The 26487-nt window shown below is 37.2% G+C and overlaps 1 protein-coding gene and 1 long non-coding RNA gene across 2 annotated transcripts in view; one reads left to right on the top strand and one right to left on the bottom strand.

The window, feature by feature from the left end:
* Positions 1 to 1019: 1019 nt before the first annotated feature.
* The window catches only part of RET (ret proto-oncogene), an 84551-nt gene continuing 59083 nt past the window's right edge, over positions 1020 to 26487 (bottom strand). Inside the window, exons 10-20 of the mRNA XM_075505193.1 lie at positions 23761 to 23880; positions 21926 to 22182; positions 20646 to 20793; positions 16733 to 16840; positions 14976 to 15190; positions 14745 to 14867; positions 11759 to 11829; positions 7570 to 7707; positions 5538 to 5637; positions 3744 to 3891; positions 1020 to 1831 (exon numbers count right to left, since the gene is read on the bottom strand). Coding sequence (XP_075361308.1) covers positions 1674 to 1831; positions 3744 to 3891; positions 5538 to 5637; positions 7570 to 7707; positions 11759 to 11829; positions 14745 to 14867; positions 14976 to 15190; positions 16733 to 16840; positions 20646 to 20793; positions 21926 to 22182; positions 23761 to 23880 — 1586 coding nt within the window. The 3' untranslated portion in view covers positions 1020 to 1673. The remainder of the gene's footprint in view (positions 1832 to 3743; positions 3892 to 5537; positions 5638 to 7569; positions 7708 to 11758; positions 11830 to 14744; positions 14868 to 14975; positions 15191 to 16732; positions 16841 to 20645; positions 20794 to 21925; positions 22183 to 23760; positions 23881 to 26487) is intronic.
* Positions 10367 to 19160, top strand: LOC142411367 (uncharacterized). Its single transcript, XR_012776171.1, has 3 exons — positions 10367 to 10565; positions 14030 to 14187; positions 16747 to 19160. It is a non-coding gene; the product is annotated as an uncharacterized LOC142411367 (long non-coding RNA).

Raw genomic sequence — 26487 nt, 5'->3', positions numbered from 1 at the left:
GTGCCATTTATTTTAAAAGTATGCATTCTGACAGTTGTGTCACGCCAGTGAAGCTCACCATTGTAACACAACTGAACCCCTTCTGTGTACGTAGCTGTATCTGTTTACTGTACATCAGCATTACACAACACAGCAAATATTTGTACAGAGAAAAAGTCGCTCTGCTTCATGCTTGTCCGAAACCAGGACAGGATCAAGTATGATATCAGACAGCGAAGGTGTTTACATTCCAACACAGCGCTTTATATCCCACTTTTTGTAAAATGAAAATCTGTGGTCGGGTTTTGGCAGTCTGACTCTCTTGTTTCTCAAATCACAGACTTTAATGGAAACATAAAGTTGATACACAAAACATCTGAAAACAGCTAAATTAGATTGTAAGTGACAGGAGCAAGCTTTGGTAGAATTGCATTATTTAGAATAACCGTCACAATGCTAACAAGGAGTCACTTGGGATTTACGCCCCAACATTTGTAGCAAACAAAAAGTTATCTTGAACCATATTAGATTACAAATAAAGACAAAAGTAGTGCTGATCATTTACTCTTCCACATAGAACACAGGACCCACAGTCAGATCATTCTCCCAAATATCAAGTCAGTGTTGTAAGCACAACATTTTTATATTTCACCTTAACAAATTCTGATGACATTTTCCTTGTATAGTTTCATTAATAGTAGAGTTTTGCTGTGCAAGTGTTGTTTACTCATGACTTTCAAGGTAATAGGTTTATTTGGAGCTATGTCATGGCAGTGTCCTGTGCATGGCAGTGTATCCAATTTGGAGCTGAGAGGAGGACTCCAACTCACTGAACGTGACTGCAAACAAAATCTCTTTACTTGAATTCAATCTAAAAATCCTGTACAGTCTATTCTGAACTCATAAGAGGAATTATGATTGTACCAGATTGTACATTTTAACATTAGTAAGATGTAGGTGAGGGAAAGTAAATTGTGTCAGATGAACACTCTTGATTGCCATCAGTCTATAGAGCTTATCTTGTATCAAATTTATCTCCATTGTGCTAAAGGTAAGAGAAGTTAAGACTAATAAAACAAACTCTCTTCTCATTAAGACAAGACAATACATTTTACAAGACTTCAAATGTTGAATCTCAAGTCCTCTATTGAGTTACTTAATGTTTGCTTCCAAACCAAGATACAGGCTTCGTTAGTGCCAACATCATGTAACACTTCTCATTTGATAGCCAGCTCAGTAATTTGGGAGCATATTTCCCCTCTCCCTTCCATATATTGTTTGTGCTTCCTGCTTAGATCAAGTGGTCCTATGCTAACAGCCGCTATAAAAGTAGCAGTTCAAGTACATTTTCCCATCCAAGAAGGCTGTAACACAGGATGGTTAGTCTAAAAAACAGCGAGAATGAAGTGCAGGGCCATTTGCAGTAAGAAGTTGCCAAATGGAACCATATGCAAAATGGCAATCTAGAAAGAAGTACTGGAACTACAACTCTTATCCAGCTTGATATGTTTTCTGCAAGGGGAAATCACCAATTATTAGTCTTCAGCATGAATAACACACTTTAGAAACTACCAATAAAAGGATTTGCCAATTTAAAAGTTAGTTGTTGATTGTACAAAGAACGAGCCAATGGACTTTCCATTCTTTGCATCTTTGTTCCCCTCAGGAGTCCATTACCTTTCACAAAGAAAATTTTAGCTATCAAACTTGTCCATAAATTTTGCCGCTGAGTGTGAAACCATCCAGTTAGCATATACACTATCATTTGCATATCTTGAAAACACAGAGTTAGTGCCATCGAATCTTGTGAGTGGAACGGGGCTCTCCTCAGGCCAGTTCGGGTATGACATGCCTAAAAATGAAAACAGATAATTTTTTCTGCACTGAAGAACCATAACTTCATGTGCAGACAGTAAGGCCCTTGGCAAAACTCCCTTCAATATTTTAAGCCAGTCCACTGGATTTTGTCCCAAATCAATTCATATAAATGATGTTTCGAAAGCCCTGAAGCACAAATTCAGATGTAGGCAAAAACCCTGAAAAAATAAAGTGCTTACTTGATAAAAAATTGTGTGCGCGCACACACATGTGCATAATAAAAAGCTAATAATTTTTCTTCTGATGAGCCTACAACTTCCCATAGTTTTCTTTTTTAACAATCCTGTAGAAACATATTGCTTTGCAAGAGGAAGTCCTTGCTGTACAGGAAGTGCTCCCAAGAATTAATAAACCTATTTGGGACAGGATCCAAAGTCCATTCCAATGACTGAGAGTATTTCCATTTACTTAAATGGGCGCCTTTCCTTTGGCTTCACTGAGATTTTGGGGACACTCTCACACCCTCACCGGGGATCCCCTGCTTAATTTTAGGAAATCACAGGAGCACAACTGAGTAAAGTCCAACAAAGTCCTGAGCACTCTGTCTTGATTCAGCTTTTAAACACGTAGTTCAGGCATGTAATTTTTTGCATTGAGTCCAGCAATTGCTTCTCAGTTTAGGCACAAGTGATCTCCAAAATGGAAGCAGAGTGCTTAGCACCATGTTGATCCGGCTGTACAAGCAGAGAACCATACCAGGGTCAAGATTTTCAAAAACAGAAATCCGATTTTGTTGCTTATTAAGCATTCAGCATCTGCCATCAACCTCGGTGGCAACTTTTTCTGTTACTGCATTCTTTTAACAATCCAGCCACTAAGTGCCCCAAAGTGAACATGAGTTGGGGGAACCTATTAAAGAAAATTATAGCTAGGGTATAGATCAAAAATAGACCCAAAGCCATGTATTAATGGCAACTTTTAAGCTAAAAGATCCAACTTTTCAAAAGTCATACTGCTTGAAGAATGAAAAAAATATCTGTGATGTTAGTAAATATCTAAAAACATGTCGAATATTTAATCAGGAGACAAAATGTAGGAGTTTTGGCAAGAACCATTTTTACTGTCCATCTCACCATCACAATATGAAAGCATATGTTCTTTTTAAAAACACTTGCTACATCATTCAATCAAGGTTTAGTACTGACATTTTCATAGTAAAGCAAAGGACGTGAAAACAGCTGAGTGTATTTTCAAAATACCCATTGTTAATTCAATTTTCAAAGGACTTTACATGTTGATTTAATCTGTATATAATGCTTATATACAGTATTTCTACCTTCTGTATATAATACTCTGGTTTCATTCTATGATACATTAAATAGACATTTCAGCTAATGGATCCAGAATGCATTAACAGCAGCTGAAATTTAGAAATCCATCTTGATAAATGAAAAATGTTGCAGATGGGTCCTATCATTGAACTATGGCAAAACCCAGTATTTAAAAAAAAAAAAAAAAGTCTATTGCTTAAATTAGAGGTGCAGAATCTAAGATACTTTAGATGTTCCTAGCCCCCCCCCAACAGGATAGTTGAATTAGATATTCATTAGCATTTTATATTTCCCCTGAGAATACTTCCCTGATCTTTTTTTTTCTTTTACTGTATGATATCTAGTCATTTTACTTATTTTCACATCCTTTTAAAAACGTTTATTTTAAACACAGCTGCAAAATGACTAAAGGATGATCCTGATGCAAACTTTGACATTTACCAAAAGAAAAAACAAACAAACAAAAAAACCCAAAAGAAGCTTCCAAGCAAACTTTGATTGGCTTCATTCAGACAAGAAACACTGTAATGGGGTTACAGAGTCTGAGAACAGTGCAGAAGAAAAATCATTTTTTTTTGTGTTGCTAGAATCTAGTAAATGCATGTGAAATTCTACCATAGAGTTTGTTTTCAATCCATGTGGAAGGGAGGGTTCGAGGGAGGGGAGCATTATTACAGTCCACGAGTGGTGTCTCCTCTTCTGAGAGCCCATCATCGTAAAGTAAGGAATCGGAAGGTGTGGAAGCCGCAAGATCTAAGTAGTCCTAAGAAGTGAACACAGAAAAAGCTGGGTTAATGTATGTGGCAGTGTTGCTGGTTGGGTATAAATGTGCATCTGGTTTCTTTAAAACACCTAACTACAGACCTCACTGCATTTGGCTTTTGATAGTACCTCTAGCACCTGAGTAGGCTCTCCCTTTCTGCAACCATAGCATCTTTGGAAGTATCTGATTTGCCAGAACACTAGACATGCTAGAGACCTATTAACACTTCCCTTACTTAATTCTGCATATTGGTAAAATAACCAAGAAGTTAAAGGGCTGTGCTAACTGATTTATTTGACATTCAGTTTCTGTTATGCCTGATATATATGCATGCCTGAAATATATATAGATAGATACATATGCATGCTTAAAGGAGAAGATACTCAGATCTCATCATTTTACAAAAGCTATTACATAATCACGTATAAAATTAGCTGCATCAATATTGCCAAATAAAGCTTTTGCTGCTGTTGTTCTAAAACTAAATATTTAGGTCAACCATAAGAATTCATAGGTTTTCATCTATGCTGCTGAATTGCTTTGATGCAAAAAACAAATGTGAAGCATTTTCAACTAATCTAAACTATATTTTTTCCTTCCAAATGGCTTTTCCTTTGGAAATTTACTGAAATTATTTAAAAAGGTAAAGTTACCCAATTTTATAAATTGAAAAATCTTCATAATTTTTCATTCAGAAAGGCAAGAAGAAAAATGACTAATTTGTCAAGCTCTATTTTGCATTGGCTTTGGTTTTAATGATGATGAAAATTTCAGAAAAGTTGCCAGCCTCTGTATTCCAAGTCTGTCACTGGACATGCAGATCGTTTGCATACTGATTCTCAGCAGCTATAAATTAGTGGTTGACAAGTCAGAGCGATTGAATGTACGGCCTAGAACTTGCACTTTGCCATTTTTAATTTAGAACTTATTTTTGTATTCACAATCTGGACAAAATTGTTCCCATTTCTTTATTAGTCCTTTTTGCACCCAATGTAAACGCCATCACATTCTCAAATCTGATAATGGTTGCCGTATTTCCTCTGTTTTTCATTTGTAACTGCCCCCCTTCCCATAACTAGTGATTTAAAAAAAAAAAAAAAAAAGTGTTTGTGTGCAAGTAGGTATGTATCCATTTTATAAATATATGCAACTTGGACTTATTTTTAGACGTCAGCATCCATTCATTCAAAGAAAGGCTATACAGGATTATAATAGTTTTAAAGTAACTCAGAATGGTGGAATCATACAGCTTTCGTATCTCTGTTGCTATCATCATATAACTAGATCAGATTCAAGGAAATACTGCATTCTTCTAGTTCTAGGCTTCTTAGGGTTATTTATTCAGGAGTGCAATTTAGGAGTAACTTTTCACAGAATATTTTTATTTATTTATTTATTTATTTATTTAAGGAAGCTGGACAGAGTAAGGATAACTCCTCTGCATTTAGGGTTGAAGTCACCAAAGCCACTATATGAAGCAGTACTGCTTTCAAAAAGCTGGATGCATTTGGAAGAAACTAGATATTTAAATGCTTCAAAATTTGATGAAAAGTAAATTACTTGGAAAAAAAAAAATCATTATTTCTCTATATTCAAACTCAGATGATCACAAAAACTTTCAAAAACTCATGCTTTCCCACACTTACCCTACTCTTCACCATCATTTTCTCTAGTTCCTTGCTGATCTCAGCAAATGTCGGTCTTTTATCGGGTTCTTGCTTCCAACAGCGCAACATCAGGTTGTACCTGTGACCCGCCGCAAGGTGAAAAAAAAAAAAAATTGTTAGAAGTGGGTCATGCTTCTGTTCAAATAATTTATGGTATTGAAGTTGAACTGTGGCATGAAGGCCATCCACAAGTACATCAATCTTTTTGTCGTGTGTTCTGTGAAACATTCCCTTGAATCAACAACTGACATTCACAAGAATGGGCTTTTATTTTCATGAGTCGTTATGAGTTTAAATGATGATGCAATTGGCTGTCCTTGAAGGACTGTAGTCTTGGGTTTCTTTCGTTATTTTCACTTTTTCAAAGGACCACCTTATGTATAGGCAGCATGCCAGATTTCTAATTGATTTTGTTTGCACATGATTGAAGAAATTTGTATATCTTCACTGATGTGCATCTCTCAACCTGGAAAAGTCTGCTGTTATATCAGAAAGTAGAATTTTGTTCTTCATTTAAATTCTGAAAAGTTTCTGTAAACTTTTCTTCAAAGTGAAGCCTAACCTAACACTATTTGCACAAACTAACATTCTTTCGATTACTTTTCTTATTTTAATTATAACTATCCTTAATCTGTCTTCAACTGCCTTCTATGGCATACAGCATGGAAACAAAAGGGAGCAGAATTAAAGTTTTATGGTTGACTGACTATCAGACAGATATTGGCCAAGTTCTGGATGTGAACTCTCCAACCTGTGCCGTTCATGTTATTTTTCTACCTCAAGTGTTTTCAGGACTAAGTGATCTAGTCACGAAAGTGCTCTAATTGTGGAAATAGTTGGCTACAAGAACTACAACAAGGTATTGAAAAGTATTGCATTTTTTGCCTCATCCATGATCTCTCTCTTACTTGACTGGATAAAGTGGAGAATACAATTTAAGAAAAATGGTCCTTAAAGTGGGCTCTCAAAAGCTGTCAGAAAAATTTCTGAGTAAAACAGAAAAAAATCTAAACCAGTCAGAAAACCATGATGTGGCTTGAATAAAAAAAGAAACTCAGACATGGTCAGCTTGCCTAACCTAATAATTATCAATGATATAACATCTGTTTGAGAAATGAAGTCTTATTCCTTGTTGAGATGAAACAAACAAACAAAATTAAATGTTAAGTATTTGCTAGAGGGTATTTGCCAGTGACACTTGTAAACTGCCCTAAATTCAGAAACCCTTAATGTTTTTTCTCGGTATATAGTATTAAAAAAAATAAAATTATATTATTTATACTGTATTTTCTCAGCCCGGATGTAGCCAAAGCATCCTTCATACTGAAAATCAGTCAAGAGAGATGTCATAGTGATTATAGGCTGGTAACTTTCTAAAAAAACCTGACCATGGCCAGATTTGCAGGCTGAACATAAAATCATGCCTCATCTCCAAATGCCATGGAAGAAGCACGAAGAGAAGATATTTCACATTGAGAGTGTTTTAATAAATCAGCCAATAAAATATGAGCTGTCTCCAAATAGAAAAGAAATTGCCATGGGCTTATCAAGTCACAGAAAATTTGTGTCTTCTAGGGTATAGATTTCTGGGTCAAGGTATCCTTTCTCCTATGTAATACCAGGACAACTAATAGACAATGACTGTGGTTCTCATTTGCAGAAAAGTACTGAAACATTTTCCTCAATATTTCAGCTAGTGCTGTGTTTTATGAAATTCTCCTCCTCACCCCACCCTCAAAAGTTTTGAATATTCAAACGCGTTTAATTGTTTGGCAAGTGTGTTATTCGGTATCCTACAAATATTTTGGATGTAGCTGCAAGCAGTCAGTTGACAGTTCTTTTCCTGCACTTTACAGTTCACTAATTTCATTACATTCTTTTGAGCACTACATATTTTGATTATACCTCTGAGATATACAGAATAGTATTTATGTGGTATTTAAACCTTTTTTTTAAAATGTATTTATTCAAGAGATGTTTCATGGATCTGATCAGATCAAGAGCTACTTACATTTCTTCACTGCAGTTTTCTGGTCTCTCCATTCTATAGCCTGTTTTTAGGAGGTTAAAGAGTCTTTCAGGAGCAATACCTGGGTAGGGATTGCCTCCCAACGTTACAATCTCCCACAGCAGAACTCCAAATGACCATCTGAAAAAGAGAAAATTAGCTTTTATTTAGAGTGGTAGTTTTCAAGAGCTTAGTGTGGCTTTCACCCAACAAATCTCTTTCTAGTATTTTGAGAACCCAACCAAATTCAAGACATTGCTGAGCCAGAGGTGCCGTACAGATGCATATAGGACCATCCTTGTTCCCAAATACCGTTCATTAAAAGGATTAGCAAGCAAGACAGTAGAGATAAGGGATACCCCTCTTTTATCGACTGACAAAAGCTAACTGTATCCTGGGAAGGCCCGTCTTCTCTAGACAGCAGAAAGAGAAAGTCCTTCCCATGGTGGCCTAGCCCAAAGGCTTGTTCCTCTTCTGTCCAGTGCTCCTGGAGGTGCCGCTCTTTTTCCTTTGGCTACAGAGTGAGTCTAACCTCCCTAATTAGCCCTTACAGTCCTGTTCAGAAATAATTGTCTAAATTTACACAGGTTGGCTCAACCAGTTACCAAGGGACTGGTTTGCTGTCTTGACTATGAGGTTGTGTTTCTTTACATGCACACTGTTTTTATTTCAATCATAAGCAACGCCTTTGATTTCAGCTGGTCTGTTGGGCCATTTCAGTGATCCAGGACTTAATTTTCTTCTTAGAGTTGATGAAAGAAGAGGAAAGAATTTATTCTGGAAATACCAAATGCCTGAAATATAGTTTAACATAGAACAGAAGACACTGTTTTCTGAAATGAACAGAAGAAATGGTGACTTTTTTTAACCTACTTTATTGATGAGCTCAAACAAAAAGACCTTGCTCAATGAGTTGGAAATATTTAGATAGATTAAATTAGTCCATTTTTGGAGGGCATGCCAGGAGAAGAGAGGCAAAAATGTTTTTCATTCCTTAGTGGAAAGCTTTTTCGAGACACAAAAGCTACAGATTACTCTGAATGTGCTCAACTGACAGAACTGCCAAAATTTGGATGTTCAAAATGAAGGAAATGAGCCAACATGGTTTCACTCAAAGGGGCTACTCAATGGGATGCATCTGGAAGCAAAATTGCATACAATTTACAACAAATGTTAGCTTTTGTGCTCTCATCATTGGGTAATTTCTGTGAAAACTCCACTTTTAAGAAGATTTTAGGAAGAGTAACACACCTAACGCCAAACCAAACAGCAGCGTCTAATTCCCTTTGAAAATTCAATCACACAAATTTAGCCACAAACCTCACCTCCTGTCTGACTACATTCCACCTGTGCTTCTCACATTTTAAAGAACAACAGAAACCCCAAAAGTACAGCAATAAAACTTCCAAAATGGGCAGAGAAGCCAAACTGAGTCTCACGCAGTCCTAAGTGGTATGCTGCAGGTTTTCTCCCTGATGCCATTCATTGAATTAATTTTTAATCACTCTGCACATCCTTGAAAGCTAATGAATATTTATAGCATTTTCATACACTTTATTAATATACCTCCTCATACCCTTTTTGAAGCCAATTATGCTCTGCCATCAAATTATAATTCTGTCCATGATTAATTCAAATAAACTTTGTAGCGCGGCAGGTTTTATTTTTAAAATCCACCTCTTCTGCTTAAGAGGAATTTTACAGAATATGGAAGGAGGGATCAGATGAGTAATTTCTTAATTAGAGTTGTTTAGTAAAGGGGCATATTAGAACAGAATGCTGTAGAATGCTGCAATGCTTTCAAATCATTATACAAATTAAGTACTATGGGAGGAGAAATGGGAGATGAAAAATTTCCCATTGTGCTGTGTTTATTGCTGAATAAAAATGCGATCAGAAAAAGCCAGGAAAGAAAACTATAATGTGAAGAGGAAGACAGTAGCTAGCTTTCCACTGATGTCATTGACCTCTGAAGCAAAAAGGGATTTTGTAAATGCTGGCAAGTGGTACTGCTATTAAGCACTGCTAACCACTAAATATATGGAAAGGCTTTAGAAGGAAGAGGCTGGAAAATAGAAACGCAGAGTATCAGAAAAAAAGAGCATATTGGAATGGTTGTTGCGTATATTAATATATATGTTCACCTAAAATATAACTGCGTCACCACAAACAACAAAGAATATTCATAAAACAATGTTTTCCGTGAGTGTAATTATCTAAAATAACAATCGGTGCTGCAAAAAAGTACTTCATTTATCAGCTTGCTGCTGTTGCAATGGCATTTGTGGAACCTAGCGCTGGAGAGGATTTGCTTTGCAACTCTCTATGTGTGTCTCAGTTCTCTTTTGCAGGGACTTGGCTAAATTAGGAGCTGCTATATAACGCTCTTCGATTACTTCATGTATAATGACATGAATAGTGAAGGTGACCTCGCCAGTGAGTCAAAGGCACCGTGTAAGTGGCAGATATTTAGACCCTTTACGCCATTGTATGGAAGCAGACCTACAAAGCGCAATGCAATGCTCTGTTGAGACTACCTGATGCATCTCCAAGAAAGCTGGTAAATCAGCATGGCTTTACACAGGGATACTAATCCAGATCTGGGAAGCAATAAAGCTACACAGCACCAGCGTGCTGCCCAGGGCTGTGAGCTAGCTTGTTTGATGCCAGCTGGGCAATCTCTGAGTGCCATTGTATCACACGTACAAGAGATGGGCTCCTGGGCTTAATAGCAGCCTATTAGGAAAACAAACGGGGAGGAATGTTACTGGATCCAGAAGATCAATCAACAATCAAAGAAAAGGCAGTTACGTGACAACACAATCTGTTCTGGCCCCAAACCATAGTGACAAATCTGTTTTGCAGAAAATGAAGAAATTAAAAATATGCTAAGAAGTTTTTAAAAGAATTTTAACAATTCTCTGGGAAAAGTCATTGTAGAGAAGCAGGTCAGCACAATGGATACTCTGAGGAGGATACAAAGAGACGCAGAAAAACATGTAAGCAGACCTAAGTAAAAGTTATATTCTCCTGAGAATTACACCAATCTTTTTTGTTTTCTTACTCCAAGTGAAACAAAGTAAAAGAAAATATTTTGGAAATTCATTTTGTAAGGAATCTCCAAGGCAAGCAAAATATTTTATTTCACTAAAATTGCTCTGACCTGCAGGGGGAAGAGTAAAAAGTGAATGCAAATTATTTTAGAAGTACAAATCAAAAGGCTCCTATTTGCACATACTGCTGTTATCAAAGTGTTTTTCCCCAAAGTGAAACGTCATTGAGATTGGCATCTTTTAGTCCATTTGAGTTTAATGAAAACATTACTTTAGTCAGATTCTCTTTCAAGGGAAACTTGGAAGGTATCAAAATGCTACCTAGCAGAAAATCAGGCATAAGTACTGCTGCTTTTGCAGTCCCTTAGAGGTTTTTCTCCTAAATAAATAATACTTAGTTTTACAGTGTCTGCCTGGTGACTAGTCACAAGCGTCATTCATCCCAGAGAGAAAGAAATGGAAGTATCTGATCCCGAGTTAAATGTATACAGACACTCCTCTGCCTGGCTCCCTGCTTATCAGATGTGAAAGAACCACAGCTTAGCTGTGGTTGCTTTGCCACCTAATCATCGCAGGTGGAGATAGGAGTATATCCATCTTCAGGATCTCCGTTTCCCTAATCACGCAAATGAACTTGCATCTAGGCACTGGAACTGGACTGTTCCCCTAAGGTCTGAGCTGGCTGTCGTTAAAATTAATTGGAGTTTTGTCATTGATTTCAGTAGGAGTGAGGCCAGGTGTTAAATTCTTCTTCCCACCCCATCCTTCATCTGTCAGCAAGGGTTACAGACAATTGATGAACAGGAACTGGGAAGTTTGGGTATGACCATTATCTTTAGCAAAGACTAATAATTTGTGTCTATATATTCAAAGGCAGCCATGGCACATGAACAGATGCAACCCTTGTTGATTTCAACAGGAATTATGTACCTAAATACCTCTGATAATCTTTTCTTCAGATTTTATTCAGCAGCGAAGATTTTATGTATCATTGCCAGCTGATGGTGCCATCCAGGCTGTGTTCTTCATGTCTCTTTGTAAGAGTAACAGCTTTGGCTACTATGTACCTTGTTGTGCTTCCTCCCTCATCTCTTTAAACAAATACATAAACCACAAAGAATTCAAGTATTTACACTTACACATCACTTTGTGTTGTATAGATATGATCAAATAGGGACTCTATGGCCATCCATTTAACAGGTATCCGACCCTAGGAGGAAAAAAAAGCAACAATGCAATTACGCATCAGAAAATTAAGTTTCCACGTGGAAAACCAATGTATTTATCTTCAAAACTGTAACAGATACTCTATCCATACTCTAATTAATGGACTGAATGATTTGGCATTTCATAAGAAAAACAGTGAGGAGAACAACGGTAAGAGTTTTTAAAATCACTCATTCATTTCATTCCACACATTTCAGTAATCTAATTACGTACAATAAAGTGTCGTGGTTTTTTTCCAGATGGTCACCAGTTTAAGTTAGATAAACTCAACTCTCCTCTTAACAAAGAGCTTCATCCAAAGAGTTATATTCTTCAAACATGAATGTCTGTCTTCTAACAGGATACACCCCATTGCTTTTGGGAAATGTGCAAATGCAAAAATGATGGGGAACGATGATTAAAGAGGAAGAGCTATCTCCTTTATATCAGGGATGATGCATAAATGGAAGCACCTAGATGTTAAGACACCTTAGGTTTTAGAACTGTACCTGGACAGTCGTATTCGGCTACTGGTTACTAAAATGAATCTACAAGTTGCTACTTTCCACTGGCAGAAATTCATTTATAGAATCCGAGAAATCTGCTCCAGATATTCATGAAGATGTAGCTTTGCAAAATTTCCAAGATGTTTCATAACCTTCACAATCTCACTAGCATTCATATGCCTTACTTCTTGTTCTCATGAAATTAATGTTGCCTATATATATATATATATAGGCAACAACTGCTTCAGTAGGATTTGAAACTTGTCCTTCTTCCTTCCTCTCAATGTTTTCTGTTCCCTGTTTCCCAATGCAAGCAGACAGATGCTTGTTAGGCTCTGAAGAATACTACAGTGATGAGTGTCTCAGAAATAAAGAGAAAAATATCCGTTCAGTACATCAACACCCTGCCGAATAAAATGAAAGCGCCTTTATGTAAATGCATCATTCTTAAAATACAGAGCAACTGGTGTAGATCAATGGAAAACACATACATCAGAAGATGGCTAAATGAACGTGGCAAAGCCGTTTTACACATGATCATGTCTTCCAAAAGGTTTTTTTTCTTTGCAACTTATTTTGACTTACAAAACATTCACACTAACTGGCCTGAAAAATCAGGGAAAGCTGAACTGAAAATTCACAGTATATTTTCAAAATCTTTTTCATAAAATTCTAAAATTTTCACGCGCACAAAATTCTGTTGGCAACTCTTTCATATTAAGTCATAGAGGGAACTGAACCAACGCTACTCATCTTGGACAGAGTCAATAGAATGTAGTGTTAGTGAACGTCACAGTCTGGCCTGGGATTGACCTGTAAAAGTTCTGCTGATGTCAGTGACAGGTGGATGTAAACAGGCAGAAAGCAGGATTTGGCTTGCTGTATTGGACAGTATTTTTTACAAGAATAAATAAATGGCAAGCCTTAACTTATCTTCTTAGTCTCAGAGTTATTATGCTCGAGAGTTTCTTTTCAGGGAAGTAGTGATGTGACTCAACTTGTCTTTCCATCAAATTTCCTTTGCACAGTCCTACAGGTGAAACATTAACCGTATGCTGAATCCTGCCATGAGCACTGTGAGCAGACAGAACTGCATCTGGGCACTTGACAATAATTTACTGTGGCAGGCAAAATAGAAGTGCTTTAAATAACCTCTGGCAGGTAGCATTAGCTTCTAATCTACCCCGACCTGTGATGTACCATTTTGATTAAGATTTGGTATCTTTCATACATTTGGAAGTATTTGTAGGAGTCCTTTGCTTCAAGTGTTCTGCATAGATGTGACAACTCCTGAAATTAGGATCTTTATAGAAATTGTCTGCATTTTTTTCAACTCCTTGGGATTTTTTTTGTTTATATTTTTAATTATAAATAGGAGAAGAGACAGAGAAAAATGGTGGGTTTTTTTGTTTGTGTTTTCAAGCAGTGTGCTGAGGAACTGGAAAAATGAGAGGGCCCACCTCATTTAAAAATGGGCTGCCCTCTATCTGTAAAAAGGTTAATAGTTAAAAGCTCCTGCAATGAAAAAAGGTGTCATTCTCCTGTATTTACATAAACAAAACACATGCTATTTTTAAGCATCCTGTGTGAACTCTCTAGCCTTAAGAAATAATTTATTACAGACTATTTGGCACATTGTTTTTACAAAACAGCAGAGCTCATCCTACTCTTTACATATGGTCTTGCAACTTTTCACAGGATCACAGAACCGCTGAGCTGGGCAGGGACCTCACCCCTCTGCGCAGAGCAGGGTCAGCCACAGCAGGTTTCTTGAGACCATTTCCAGCCAGGTTTTGGATACCTCCAGGGATGGAGATTCTCTGGGCAGCCTGTTCTAGTGTTTGATCACTGTTATGGTAAAAAAGTTTTTCCGTTTCTTTAAATGGAATTTCTCGTATTTAAAATAGCGCCCATTGTCTCTTGTCCTGTCACTGGGCCACGCTGAGAAGAGCCTGGCTCTGTTGGCTTTATTCCCTCCCATCAGGTATTTATACACATCAATAGGATCCCCCTGAGCCCTCTTTTCTCCAGGCTAAACAAACCCACCTCTATCCGCCTCTCCTTGCATGCCAGATGCTCCAAGGCCTTAATCATCAGTGACCCTTCTTTTACTTCTGTTAACTTTTACATATTAGAAATAAATTGGTTTTGTTGATGAGTCAACAAAAATAGGTGGAGGAGGTAATGGTGACTTAAATATGATACATTTTTTACACATATATATATTACTGTCCCACTGATTAAAAGCTCATAATTTTGTTAATCTTCATTTTTATTTCTTTAAAATAGAGAATTATTCTAAGTTAATAAAAAATAGTTATTATCTTTTTCTTCTGTGCTCAAGTCCTGCAGTATAAATTCATCCTCTTGATTAGGTAGTAATTCCCACTACTGTTTTTAATGTGCACTGTACCTTGCTCCTCTTGACATATGAATCTTCTTCATATACATCACGGGAGAGGCCAAAATCAGAAATCTTCATTTTGCGCCCTTCTGCCACCAATACATTTCTGGCTGCTAAATCACGATGGACAAGCTTTTGGAAGAAACCAACAATAGTGTTTATGCTTCTTGCGGAGGAACTGACTGCTGACATGCCCATCTATCACAAGGTCGGGCTCAGATCACTATTACACTGCCCTACCTTCATTTCTGCAAGGTACTGCATTCCTCGTGATATCTGCCACGCAAATGAGATCAGATCTCCCATTGTTAAGGCTCTCTCATCAGGGTTATCCAAATAACTCGAATTTCTGTTGCCATCACTACCCACGTAGCTTGGTCCTACTTTTCGACTTTCCCTGAGAAAACTGCGCAAGGAGCCGTATTTAGCATATTCCACAATTAAATACAGCGGGCCTGAAATAAACAAACACACTGATAAGCAAACAATTAATAGATAACCCCCCCGCCCCCCCCAAAAAAAAAAAGTCTCTTCTAATCAACACGTTGTTTTGAACAGTTGGAGGCTCCAGACGCCTCTGGCCTTCAGTAAAAGGCACTGAATCAGCCATGGAAACATAGATTATTTTTAGCTTGCATCCTCTATGCAAAGTGAATGAGTTTCAGCCTAAATCAAAGCAGAATTCAGGCTCTTGCCTATATTCCCTCATTTAGATAATTTGAGACTGAACAAAGAGACAACCTTCTTGCTAATCAGATCTGTGAAACAGCCCAACTTAGAGAAACTTTTAAAAAAAATTAAAACGAAAATACTTTTCTGGAGTGTGTGATACTGAGCTCACAAATCATCTGCTAATTCCAATGTTGTATTTAAGGTGCCTTTTCAGAGCACTTAGAAACATTCTGACATTTCAATCCATTAGTTTCTCCTCCCCATTACCCACATGAATAATATCCACTCAGTGCTTTAATGCTAAATACATTTGTCTGCTGTATCAAAGCCCTCCCACCCCATACGCTAATGAATTAACTTGATATTTATTAAAAGCCTGTGACTCAGAAACAATTCACTTCCTTTGGGATGAAAAAATACATTGTACTGAAAAGATTAAAAAAAAAAAAATCCCACCCTGCTGGTTCATTACCTTACTAAGACTCAGAGATGACTCAGTCCTGAATATTCTCTGTCTACAACTAAAAGTGCCACTTGCAAAGAAGGCAGACCTTTGCCCAAGATTGCAACATGCATACTGTGATTTTAGGCTGCATAATTACAGATGCAAAACAAAGAGGAGAGTGCGATGCAACTTCATTTAACATGAACAGAAATTATTCAGATGAATTTCTATGCAGAACAATGAAAATTTGCTTCATTGGCAGTTTATAATACATACGTCTGAAAATTTTCCCCCTTGAAATACACCTTTCAATGACTATGGCTTTTAGCAAATATTTCACAACAAGAGGAAGACAATAGTTTTGTGACAGAGGCTATAGCTGTATCAATCTAATTATCCAGCTATATTTTAACAAAAGGATCTGTAGTTGTCTTTTTTTGGTGTTTTTTTTCAAAGGGAGATCTCATTCCCTGGCTCAGGCCTCAAAGCATTGTTTTAGTATGAATAACAACAACGATAACGAAAACCCCATTAAACTTTAAATAGAACTCATATTTGAAAACACTTACTGAACATCAACATAATATAAAAATATATATTGATTGGAAGAGAATTTGTAGTTGATTGATGAAATTTAAAATAGCTTCAGAATCAAAATGTGTATTGAAGAAAACCACAGGAAGAATGCTTAATTACACTGAATTAGCATTTCCCCTTCCCTTCAAACGTTGCTTTTCTTGTATGTCCCTCATTTTTTCAGATAGCAGCAAATTTAAAAGGTGCTCAGCAGTTATTAAACAGTGGTCCAAACCCATCAACAAACTGCTCTTTATTTCTTTGCTTGACATTTTCATCTTAATAACAAGCTTCTAATATTTACCATCTTGACTGCAGGCTCCATAAAGTTTGATGACATGAGGATGGTTCACCTGTTTCAAAAGGTTGAACTCTGAAAGCAGATCTCGCAGCTCACTCTGGGAAGCATTTTCTGCAGAAAGTGTCCAAACACAGAGTTGTGGTTAGGAAAGCATTACTCAAGAGTTCTGCATGCGCTGTCTGAAGTATGACATCAGCCATTTCTCCTGGAATTGGCAAGAGGTTGGAAAACTCCGTACTTCCCCACAGAAGAGAAATTTCCCCATCTCCACTGTCCTGCAGTCATTCGTATCAGAACCAAGGGAATGGGACTGCTGCTGTTCTGGCTTGGTAACCTGCCATCATCATCACTCTGCCCTGATACAAATGACTACAGAAAGAGTAGGTCAGCCAAGAATCAGGACCAGAGTCTGTAATGTCTTGCAGATGCCGTGAAATTATCACAGACCTTTTCTAGTGTTCTAAAGCAACTTTTTAGGGTGAATCAGTGCAATCGAAGCTTCAGAAGCATATGAAAGCCAAGATTTTATGTTGATCAAACAAAAAAGACTCGCTCAGTTAACTTCCACGATATAGCCCTCCTCCTCCTCCTCAATACATTTTCTGATGGAATAAAAATCCACTAATCTACTGGCTTACACTTGCAGCACAGCTCCAGATTTAGAGTTCAGAAGCTAAACGTACAGTTCAGATTGATTTTACTGGGAGACATGGATGCAGACTTCGCTGATGCCAGTGGGAATTGTGTGACAATATATAGCCCCTAGAGGCTTTCTTAGCCTTTCAAGCATTTTGTTTTTGCAGAAGTCTTCTGACTAACAAACTTCCTCTTTGAACGCACTGGGGCTTGAAGGAGATCTTTAGTCATAAAGACACCATAGGTCAGAGATAACCCTTTTTCCACCTTATCCTTCATCTCTCTGACGCACAGAACCTCCCTGGATAGTTCCTACAGAGTGTTATTACTGGGAAGTTGACAAGTTATGTGGTCACCTTTACTTAAGGCTAATAAAAAACAAGCTCAGCTTCTGATCTTTGGTACTGTACTGTATGTTTTCCCATAAGGGCTGTAAGCACCAAAGGATTTATTTACATATCCATTTAAAATACGCATGCTAAGAAGTTTGCCCTGGTCATGATGATTTTTTTATTCTGTTCTACTATAAGTTTGTATTGGTGCTATATGTTTTTATCTGCCATATATTATATTATAGTCTGAACCTCCACTCAGACTTCAGAGTCTTCTGCCCCAGGGAGTGCAAGATCAGATGGTCTCTCACTACTGATAGGAACTAGAAAAAAACCGCATTTATGTAAAACAACAATGAACAACATCAACTTAATGCCTGTGAGAAAGTCCTATTTTTCTATCTCTGGAACTGTGTAGCATGTGCAAGAACAGAACAAAGTTCCCCATGTACCATGCCTGTTTGTCTGCTGGAAGGACAACCTTTGAATAGTGCACAAATGGTGACAATTGGCTCCGAAGCTTTATGCCCCTTGTTTTTACAAATTTTGAATAATGTCTCTTTACGTATTGGTTGGTGTTTTCCCCTTTAATTTTATTGTAATGAGGGCATTCATATCATGCAGGAGGTCAGATTTAATTAATATGAGAAAAGTGCTATTAATGGGCTGAAAATTTATCCCGCTGTTCCTTTAAACCTCCACCCATAGCTCCAAGACTATTTTGGCTCATCTAATTACTTACTGCTCCTTGTTCCCTCCCCAGTACATAATGCCAAGTTGACAAAGTAGGAAGAGACCTACCCAGGTCTGTTTTTAACCACAGATTGTGCCCAGCTACACAGCTCAGGCAGGAGATATGTTTTATACAATAAGCAGAAGGCTTTCTCCGTTAACATACTGGTAATACATAACATTGCCTTTTAAAGATCAGGCAGTGTAGAGTCCCTAATACTTGGACAAATTACCCCCTTTGCATCTGTTACAGGGAAAGAATGGGTGATGTTGGCCTGATCCAAAATACCTGTCCTTTATACTTCCTGAGAGCATTATAAAGACCACTGTGAACTAATGCAATGTTTCTTATACTTGAGTTGTCATGTGTTAACAGTAAAGTTAAACTGATAACAACAGATAAATATTTGCAGAATGACAAATGTTCTCCACAGTCAAGTTGGAAAATGGAATTTCAGGTGACTATCTGCAATATAATTTACATTACAAAGGGATTCATTAGAGCCTGAAGTATTACTGTAAATGTCAGATCAATTTATTAAAATAAGGTGCTTAAAATAAAGAGTTACTCCTTCGCATTATAAATTCTGTCAATTCTTTCCTTCATAAATAGCTAGGGAAAGCTGAATGCTAAATTATCTGCAAGTAAAAGCAACTTTTTTACCATTATGTCTTGGAATCTTAACTCGGTCGCATGTTGTTGATGAAAATGTGCTAGAAAAATCAGTGACATTAAGTGCACAAATAAATATGAAATTAAATTATTACTAAGGCTATTCTATTGATAATGATATATAGGTTGTTACTTGAGTGTTACAAGTAATGGTTGACTAGTCTTCACTTCTGAAAAGGCTTAGTTCCTAGATTTCCTGCATATGACCTGTTCTCCACTGAACCTCTTGAAATGCAGGCATGCACTTCATAACGCAATTATTTCTTCAGTAAAATGATGGGATATGCAGCATCCTTGCTCTCAAGCAGCAAGTGACGTGTTGGGTTTTTTTAAAAAAACAATCTTGCATATAATAGAAATGGTAATAAGTAGTATAACAGTCTCCTATAATTACATGTTTTTACTTATAAGCAGCAGTGAATAGTTGAGGTCATTCAGCTAAAGCTAGCAGCCCAGCTAAAGGAAGCTTCTTGCATCCGTAAGCCTTTCTGAAGGTTGTTTCCCCTCTTTGTCTCATATATTCCTAGGTGCCTGATATGTAGGGACTACATGCACATATGAATTAGTACACAAGACGGTAGAGAAGGACACAATTTTCTTTCCATATCTATTTAATCTTTCAGGCTGTGGTGAATAAATGGCCTTCTGAAGGAACTGGTTTGAGCATTTCCACTGACCTCCTTCACTATGATTGCATGTCTCGTGAAGTCCTTATGAGAAACCAGGCTCAGACATTAGATATGTAAAATCTATACTCATATATATAACTGTAAAGGTGGCAAAAGCAATACATTACAACAGCTTCCACCTGAAACGTACAGTAATACTGGAGACTTTCTACTTCAGAGACCAAGAAAAACCATTATTTTTGTCATGTTTTTCTTTCAGCGCAATTTCTGTTTCTATATGGGAAAGAAGCAGGTATATTTGGGGCAGAGATGGGGTCAAGAGCTCAAGGTCTCACGTTATCATCTCAACATTATCTAGGCATACTTTTTTTTCCCCAGCTTTAAAGTCTTAGGGAAAACTGAAGACAACAGGAGACAGCACTGGACTATTCAAGCCAGTTTGACAGAGCTCCTAGTAATTGAAAAGCAGATCAGAAGGTATAAAAGTAGATGGAATTCTCAATCAGAAAAGTAACTTAATAGGTCTATTATGTCTCTTGACACAATTATAACATGTTTTATTTAAAAAGCTTTGTCAAAGAAAACTGGGTAGAGGGAAAAAAAATAATCAGAAAGCTTTAACAAGCCCTTGCAATATTTCCATCAATGCCAAACAAAATTAAATACATTTCCTATGTTAAGTCAGAGGCTCCTTTGCACATCATGAATTAGAATTTGTGGAAATTACTTATTTGGATCGATGTGATGCTAGCTCCTAAAGTAAGAAATCTGTCAGAATATAAAAGAATGGAGACTGTGACAATGGTTGGTTGGTTTTAGCTGACCTTTTACTTTCATGCTAGCCCCTCTTAAAATCCATTCAGAGGTTACAACAAATAGTTTTCAAATAATTTCAGACCCAGATGTGAATGTACCTTTTAGCATTTTCACTGCCACAGTGGTATAGCCTGCTCTTCCCTTGAGTCGGAATGCTGTTGCCTTGACGACCTTTCCAAATTCTCCTTCTCCAAGAGTCTTGCCCAGAACCAGGTTCTTCCGAGGGAATTCCCACTTCGGATCTTCCTGCAGGAGAGAAAAGGAACCCTATAAGATGAAGCAAGAAAAGGAGTGGCTAGCTGCACCCAAGGCAGTCGAGAACATTCTTCAGGAATAGGTACACTTTGGTGTACAATGTTTGGTTGCTCTTTTTATCCATATCAGTGTATTCCTATAAAAGCTTCAGAACCTCTAGGTATTTTGAAAGTGTTTTTCCATTACCTTGAAATCACCTACTTCAAAACAGGCTGTACATGTAGTCTATGGATAATGGATTATATTTACAGGTCTGGGAAATTGGATACAAATGAAATATGAAGTGATACAGGATAAATGCTTGCTTTCAGAATAACTATGAATATGTGACCTTGGACTTCACAGAGAAGTAAATCAGTTTTACTCATGGAATAAGGCTTTCCCTTAAGAGTTCATCAGAGGCAACAAACCTCCTCTTAAGAAATTAGTGTTATTAAACCTTACGGTTGCAAAATGATGACAGATGTACAAACCAGACAAGAAATTAAAGCAAACAGAGCACAAGGTCCGTGAAGACCTCAATATCTAACATCCAAATAGATTTGATGTTCATATGTCATATAAAGCGGCAGTGTTTCTCTAGCGTGTCAGTCCATGAAAACGTACCAGCTGGCAGGCATCCTGGATAGTATGTGATTCAACACAGAAAAAACTAGATTAAAGGTATGATAGTGTGACTGGGAAAAAATCCTTAAAATGTGGGTAAAACTCATGCTCCAAATGACGCCTACAGTCTGTTTTGTTTTAAACTTACCCTTGTTGTGATACTATGGCTCATCACAGAGACTACAAACCTAGTGATTATTAGTATTTAATTGGACAGAGTAAAACCACACTACTGTCAAATGTAGAGTTACATTTAGAAAAACACATTGGCTCAAATTAGGCCTAAGTTGTTACATTATATTAAAACATAACAAAAATAGAAGAATACATGGTTTATCCAATTACTCATTAAGTATCTTCAGTTCCCTGCCTGTACACGATTTCTGTTTTAGTTATTTGAGTTGGATATTTCTACGAATAGATTGTGTCTCTGTAACATTTTCTGCATGCATAAACAACATTCTTTAGGAACAAGACAGACATAGAAAAAGAGCATGCAAAATGACATCAGGCTTACTGGTATTTTAAAGGTGTCTACAGACACCTGGTTCTCCATGGAATCTAAAGAAGGCCGGCGGACATTAGTAGAAGAATAACTGATGGGGTAGGACTGGGCTGGGCGCCGGAATGTCATTTCTGCGGATGCAATAGGCGGCTTTGGAGAATTCTTGTGGTAACGATGGATGAAATAGGAAGAAAGCAGCACGGAGATGATGAAGGACAACAGCACTGCCCCTGCTATCACAGTCTTGCACACGTCATCGCATAGTTGCTCTGTGGACCAAGAAGAGTTTCTTAGAACTTTGCTTGTTGTCTCCTACTTCCGATTTGGCAGTGCACATGACACACACAGGTGTGACAGAAACAGAACTCAAAATCATTTAAAAACCTAGAGGAAAACCTAACAGCTAATTCTCAATGAAATCTGAGAATTTGCAAATATGCCCACTGCACCTACCAATTCTTTTTTTATTTTGGACACCAGCGGGTAATTGTTTGCCTAACTGCCTGTGTAAATGTAAGGATAGGTAGCTTGACTCCATATTCCTTATCTGTACAGACATAGGCTACTTGTGACACTCTTCTTTAAGACTCAGCCTACCATATATTGATCTTCTGATACCACTTATCTCTCTGGAGACATATGACTGAATTTTGCTTGTGGACAACAGTTTATGTTAGAGCCATTCAACCCATCAAATAAAATCTTCTTCAAACGTGAGCTTAATTCATTATGTTGATTGTTAGGCATTAAAGAATATTTCTCTTCTTTTTAGATTATAAGGAGACTTAGAATATTTCTGCTTTGTATTTAACAAAATAATTATTTCTGAAAACATTGCCTAATGCTGCAACTGCTTCTAAAGTAAGATGCGTTTTTTTCTCCCCATTTACTACTTCCCCTTTTGCAGAAGCACTTTTAGTGTCTTTCTTTGGAAACTAAGTTTCCTTAAGCCTGCGTGCCCTTAGACAGCATTCCCAGGGAGTCACTTCCAGAGGAAACCGACATCCAAAATATCAAAATACAGTCCTTGCGCTGTTGTTCATCAGATAATCCTGACTTCAGATACATAGGTAACTTAGCTACATCTGCAACCTGTACCCCAGAGATAAGTGGAAACAGCACAATATCTTTCTAGAATTAAAAAAAAAAAAAAAAAAAGGCAAAAGCAAGAAGCTTTATGCTTCCTCTTTTTCTTCTTATGCCTATAGAAAATTTACTCCAAAGAGTAAATTGAGATACATTCCAAACAATTCAGTTTCAAAGATGCAAAATATTTTGTGTTAGATTTATTATTAGCAATTTTTTTGGGAAAAAAACCCCAAACAGTACTTAATCCTCATCAGTCTTTTTCAAACAACTCTGTAGAGCTTTTCTGTTTAAACAAAGGTCAATGAAAAAAGTAATCCACTCCTCCTCCTAACACAATGGGTGCTGGATATCTCTGACATTCTGAAGCTGAGATTTTCAGAAATGATTAGGAGGCTGGAATTACTTTAAAGTAATAGAAGTTGTTCTAATTCTCCTAGCTGTCTTTGCAAATATCAGGTGAGTCTCACTGAAATGCAAATGCTGCTGGAAATCAAAAGACAACCAACCTGTTTGTCATGTAGTCAATGGATAAAAAAGAATCTTTAGCCAAGGATAGAAATAACCCCCCTCTGGAGATTTTCAGGCTCCGTAGTAGAAGTCAACGTGCCAGTTCTTAATTAATTTTATATTAGCAGTCTCTGACCAAGGGTATTGCTTATGAACATGTCCACAAGTTTAGATCATTGTATATATACAGATGGTAGATACAAACAGAGGAAAAGATTAATATGAGAACAGCAGATAATATTTAGACTTACCCTTGATATCATCTTTCTCACAATAACAGTTCTGTCTTGGGAAGCAGTAACAAATCCCATGTCCTGACTTAATTCCAAGATTTCCAATGCCTTTCCCATGACCACCAATAATGTTTCCACCTAATCAAATACAGACACAAGCTAAGATTCTCATATGTAGTTAAAGGAAAAAAAAAAAAAAGGCTCAAAGTTTTCCACGGGTTTACCCTAGTATGCATCTGAAATTTGACAGGGCAGCACAGTGCAGCAATAAAGTCAGGGATTCCTGAGAATGAGGAGAGAGTCTAAATTCTGAAATTTCTGAGATCCTGAAATGAGAGGACCTTGGACTGCTTGAATATTAGCCCTGATTAGCAGTTATTCCCGTTATAGAAGGCTCTGGATTAAAATTTATCTATAATAAAAATATAATAGTTCTCTTTGCATTGCATAGTTGGGATACTTTCCTAATTTCGTGTACCCCTTAAAACCTTATATAGAATCCCATTCTTTAATGCCAAACATCTACCTCAAATGATAATCTCATTGCTGTCCTGACTCAGTTTCCTCATAAAGCATTACAGTTCTGTATCAGTGAAGTCATCTTACATTTTAAAATTCTCCCTAAAATATCTTCTCTAGTCTACTTATTTCAGTTGCTCTCCACCATTGCCTTAGGTATTTTTTTACATGTACAGTCCAGTGGCATAGACCTGTGGTCTACAGACTTGAGTTCCATTCCTGGTTCTGATGCCAATTTCCTCTTGCCTTGGAAAAGTCAGCATACTGTTCTAGATATCATTTGTTCCAGTGTCAAATGGAGATAATATTTAATCACGTCTGTAAAATGCCACGGGATAGTCTAGTGAAAGCACTAAGAGTAAGTGCCAAGTGTAAGTGATAAAAAAATGAATCTTTCATTATCTAAAAATGCACTGTTTAATATTAGGAAAAAAGTGCAGCAACTCATACAGAACTACTCTTAATTTCAAGCAGGAGTTCTTTATGCAGAGTAACGGCAACTGTATTTCCAAGTAAATAAATTTTTTTCTGCATATAGTATAAAAATGACCATTAGTTGTGACATTTTTCATCTATAAACTGCCTTTAATCACGAACAGTGTTGTATAGACAAAAACCAATCAAGTTCTGCAAGTTTAGCTGCCTTTCAGAAAAATCACCTAAACCATAAAGGGATTCAAAAGATGAACAAGGTTTTTTCAATATAGCCATCTTTTTATTTCAACTCATCTTCCTCCATCCCATCTAAGTTGATAGCAGAGTGAATGACTGTTTCTTTTACGTTTCTTTGGAGGCGTAACATGAATTGAGGAAGAGGGTATTTTTTGGCAACATAAAGGCAAACATCCTTTTTTAGAAGAAGTGAAACGGGGACTTGAGTATTTAAGCAAAGTAGACAGATTTTGACCATCTTTCTAGAGAGGCCACACCTACTAAATTATATGCAGCTCAGCTGGTTAATTTTGGAAGAGCATGCTGAGTCATTGCTCTCTGACACTTGTTTGAAGAAGCATGGGTGGTCCCAAAAGTTCTTGATTATCCCCCTACCAGCCACCTTTCTCTATTGTGAAGAGGTGATGAAATAAAGTTTCCATTAGCATCAGAAAAATCATATGTATTTATCTATATCTGCCTATGTTTGAGGACCTGATAGAAGGGGGAAGCAGGGGATAAGCAAGTCCTATCTAAACTGTTCTTGAGCAAGGGATTTGAAGACAAAGGGGTTTTACACAGCAGGGAAAGAAGGAGTACATTTTCACTGCAGGTGTACACTGGAAACATGGAGCTTCCTATGTGCATTCCAGAGACCCAAAAATGTATTTTTCACCAATGCATTGCTGGTAGGGAAATTCCAAGAATTATCAATATTGTTTTGAATTGCGTGGTGTTTCACATGCTTCTTTTTTAAATTATCAGCTGTTTCCATTGCCCTGTGCTGGGAAAGAGCTTTCCCTGCTTCAAGATCATTTGGAAAAAGGAAAAACTGTGGCCCTATCCCACACACCACGTAGAAACTCCAGAAATTCAGAAAGTAAAACACTGGTTGTTGGACAAAACCAAAGACGACGTTCAGTTGCCGTTGAAAACAAAGACATGGAAAGCAAGGTAGAAGCCTAAGCACTATATTTTTTTTCCATTATCAGAAAGCCAGAGTTCAGAGGAACCTACAAAAATCAGTTATTTACAAATGTTTAGCCAGATTCGCACACTACAGCCAGCCCTGAAGCAGTTAGTTACTACAAGAAAGTCTCTTGCTTAGAATGCAATTAGTTGCCTCTATTTGATAGGCGCAGCCACAGCACCAGTTGTTTCAGCTGAGTGCCCCTGAATGTAATATTCATAGTGTTAGCGTGAGAGAGCAGTTTTGGGACTCAAGTACATAGCCATCATAACGATAGATGAATTATAAAAATAAGTATTTTAGCAACCGTCTGTACTTAAAGAGTATCCTTGATCTTAATGCAGCTGGGGCTTTCTATTTATCGCTTGCCATTCTCAAAGAAATGTCCTCTGCCAGTAAAAGCTGATACAACATACTCCTGCACCTCTGAGCTCCCAAAATACACTCATTTCTTTGTCTGTAAATATACTGCTTTTGGGCACCGGGCCAGGTTCTGAATTGCGTCAAACCATGTATAAAATTATCCAACTTAGGCATTAAAAAGGCATACATAACATCTTGAAAGCTTGTCTTACTTGCCTGCTTCTATTATCTAATAAGAGAGC

This window comes from Mycteria americana, chromosome 6, assembly GCF_035582795.1.
Source record: "Mycteria americana isolate JAX WOST 10 ecotype Jacksonville Zoo and Gardens chromosome 6, USCA_MyAme_1.0, whole genome shotgun sequence".
NCBI lineage: Eukaryota > Metazoa > Chordata > Aves > Ciconiiformes > Ciconiidae > Mycteria > Mycteria americana.
Note: the sequence above shows the minus strand (reverse complement) of the source record. Positions and strands in the feature narration are given on the sequence as shown.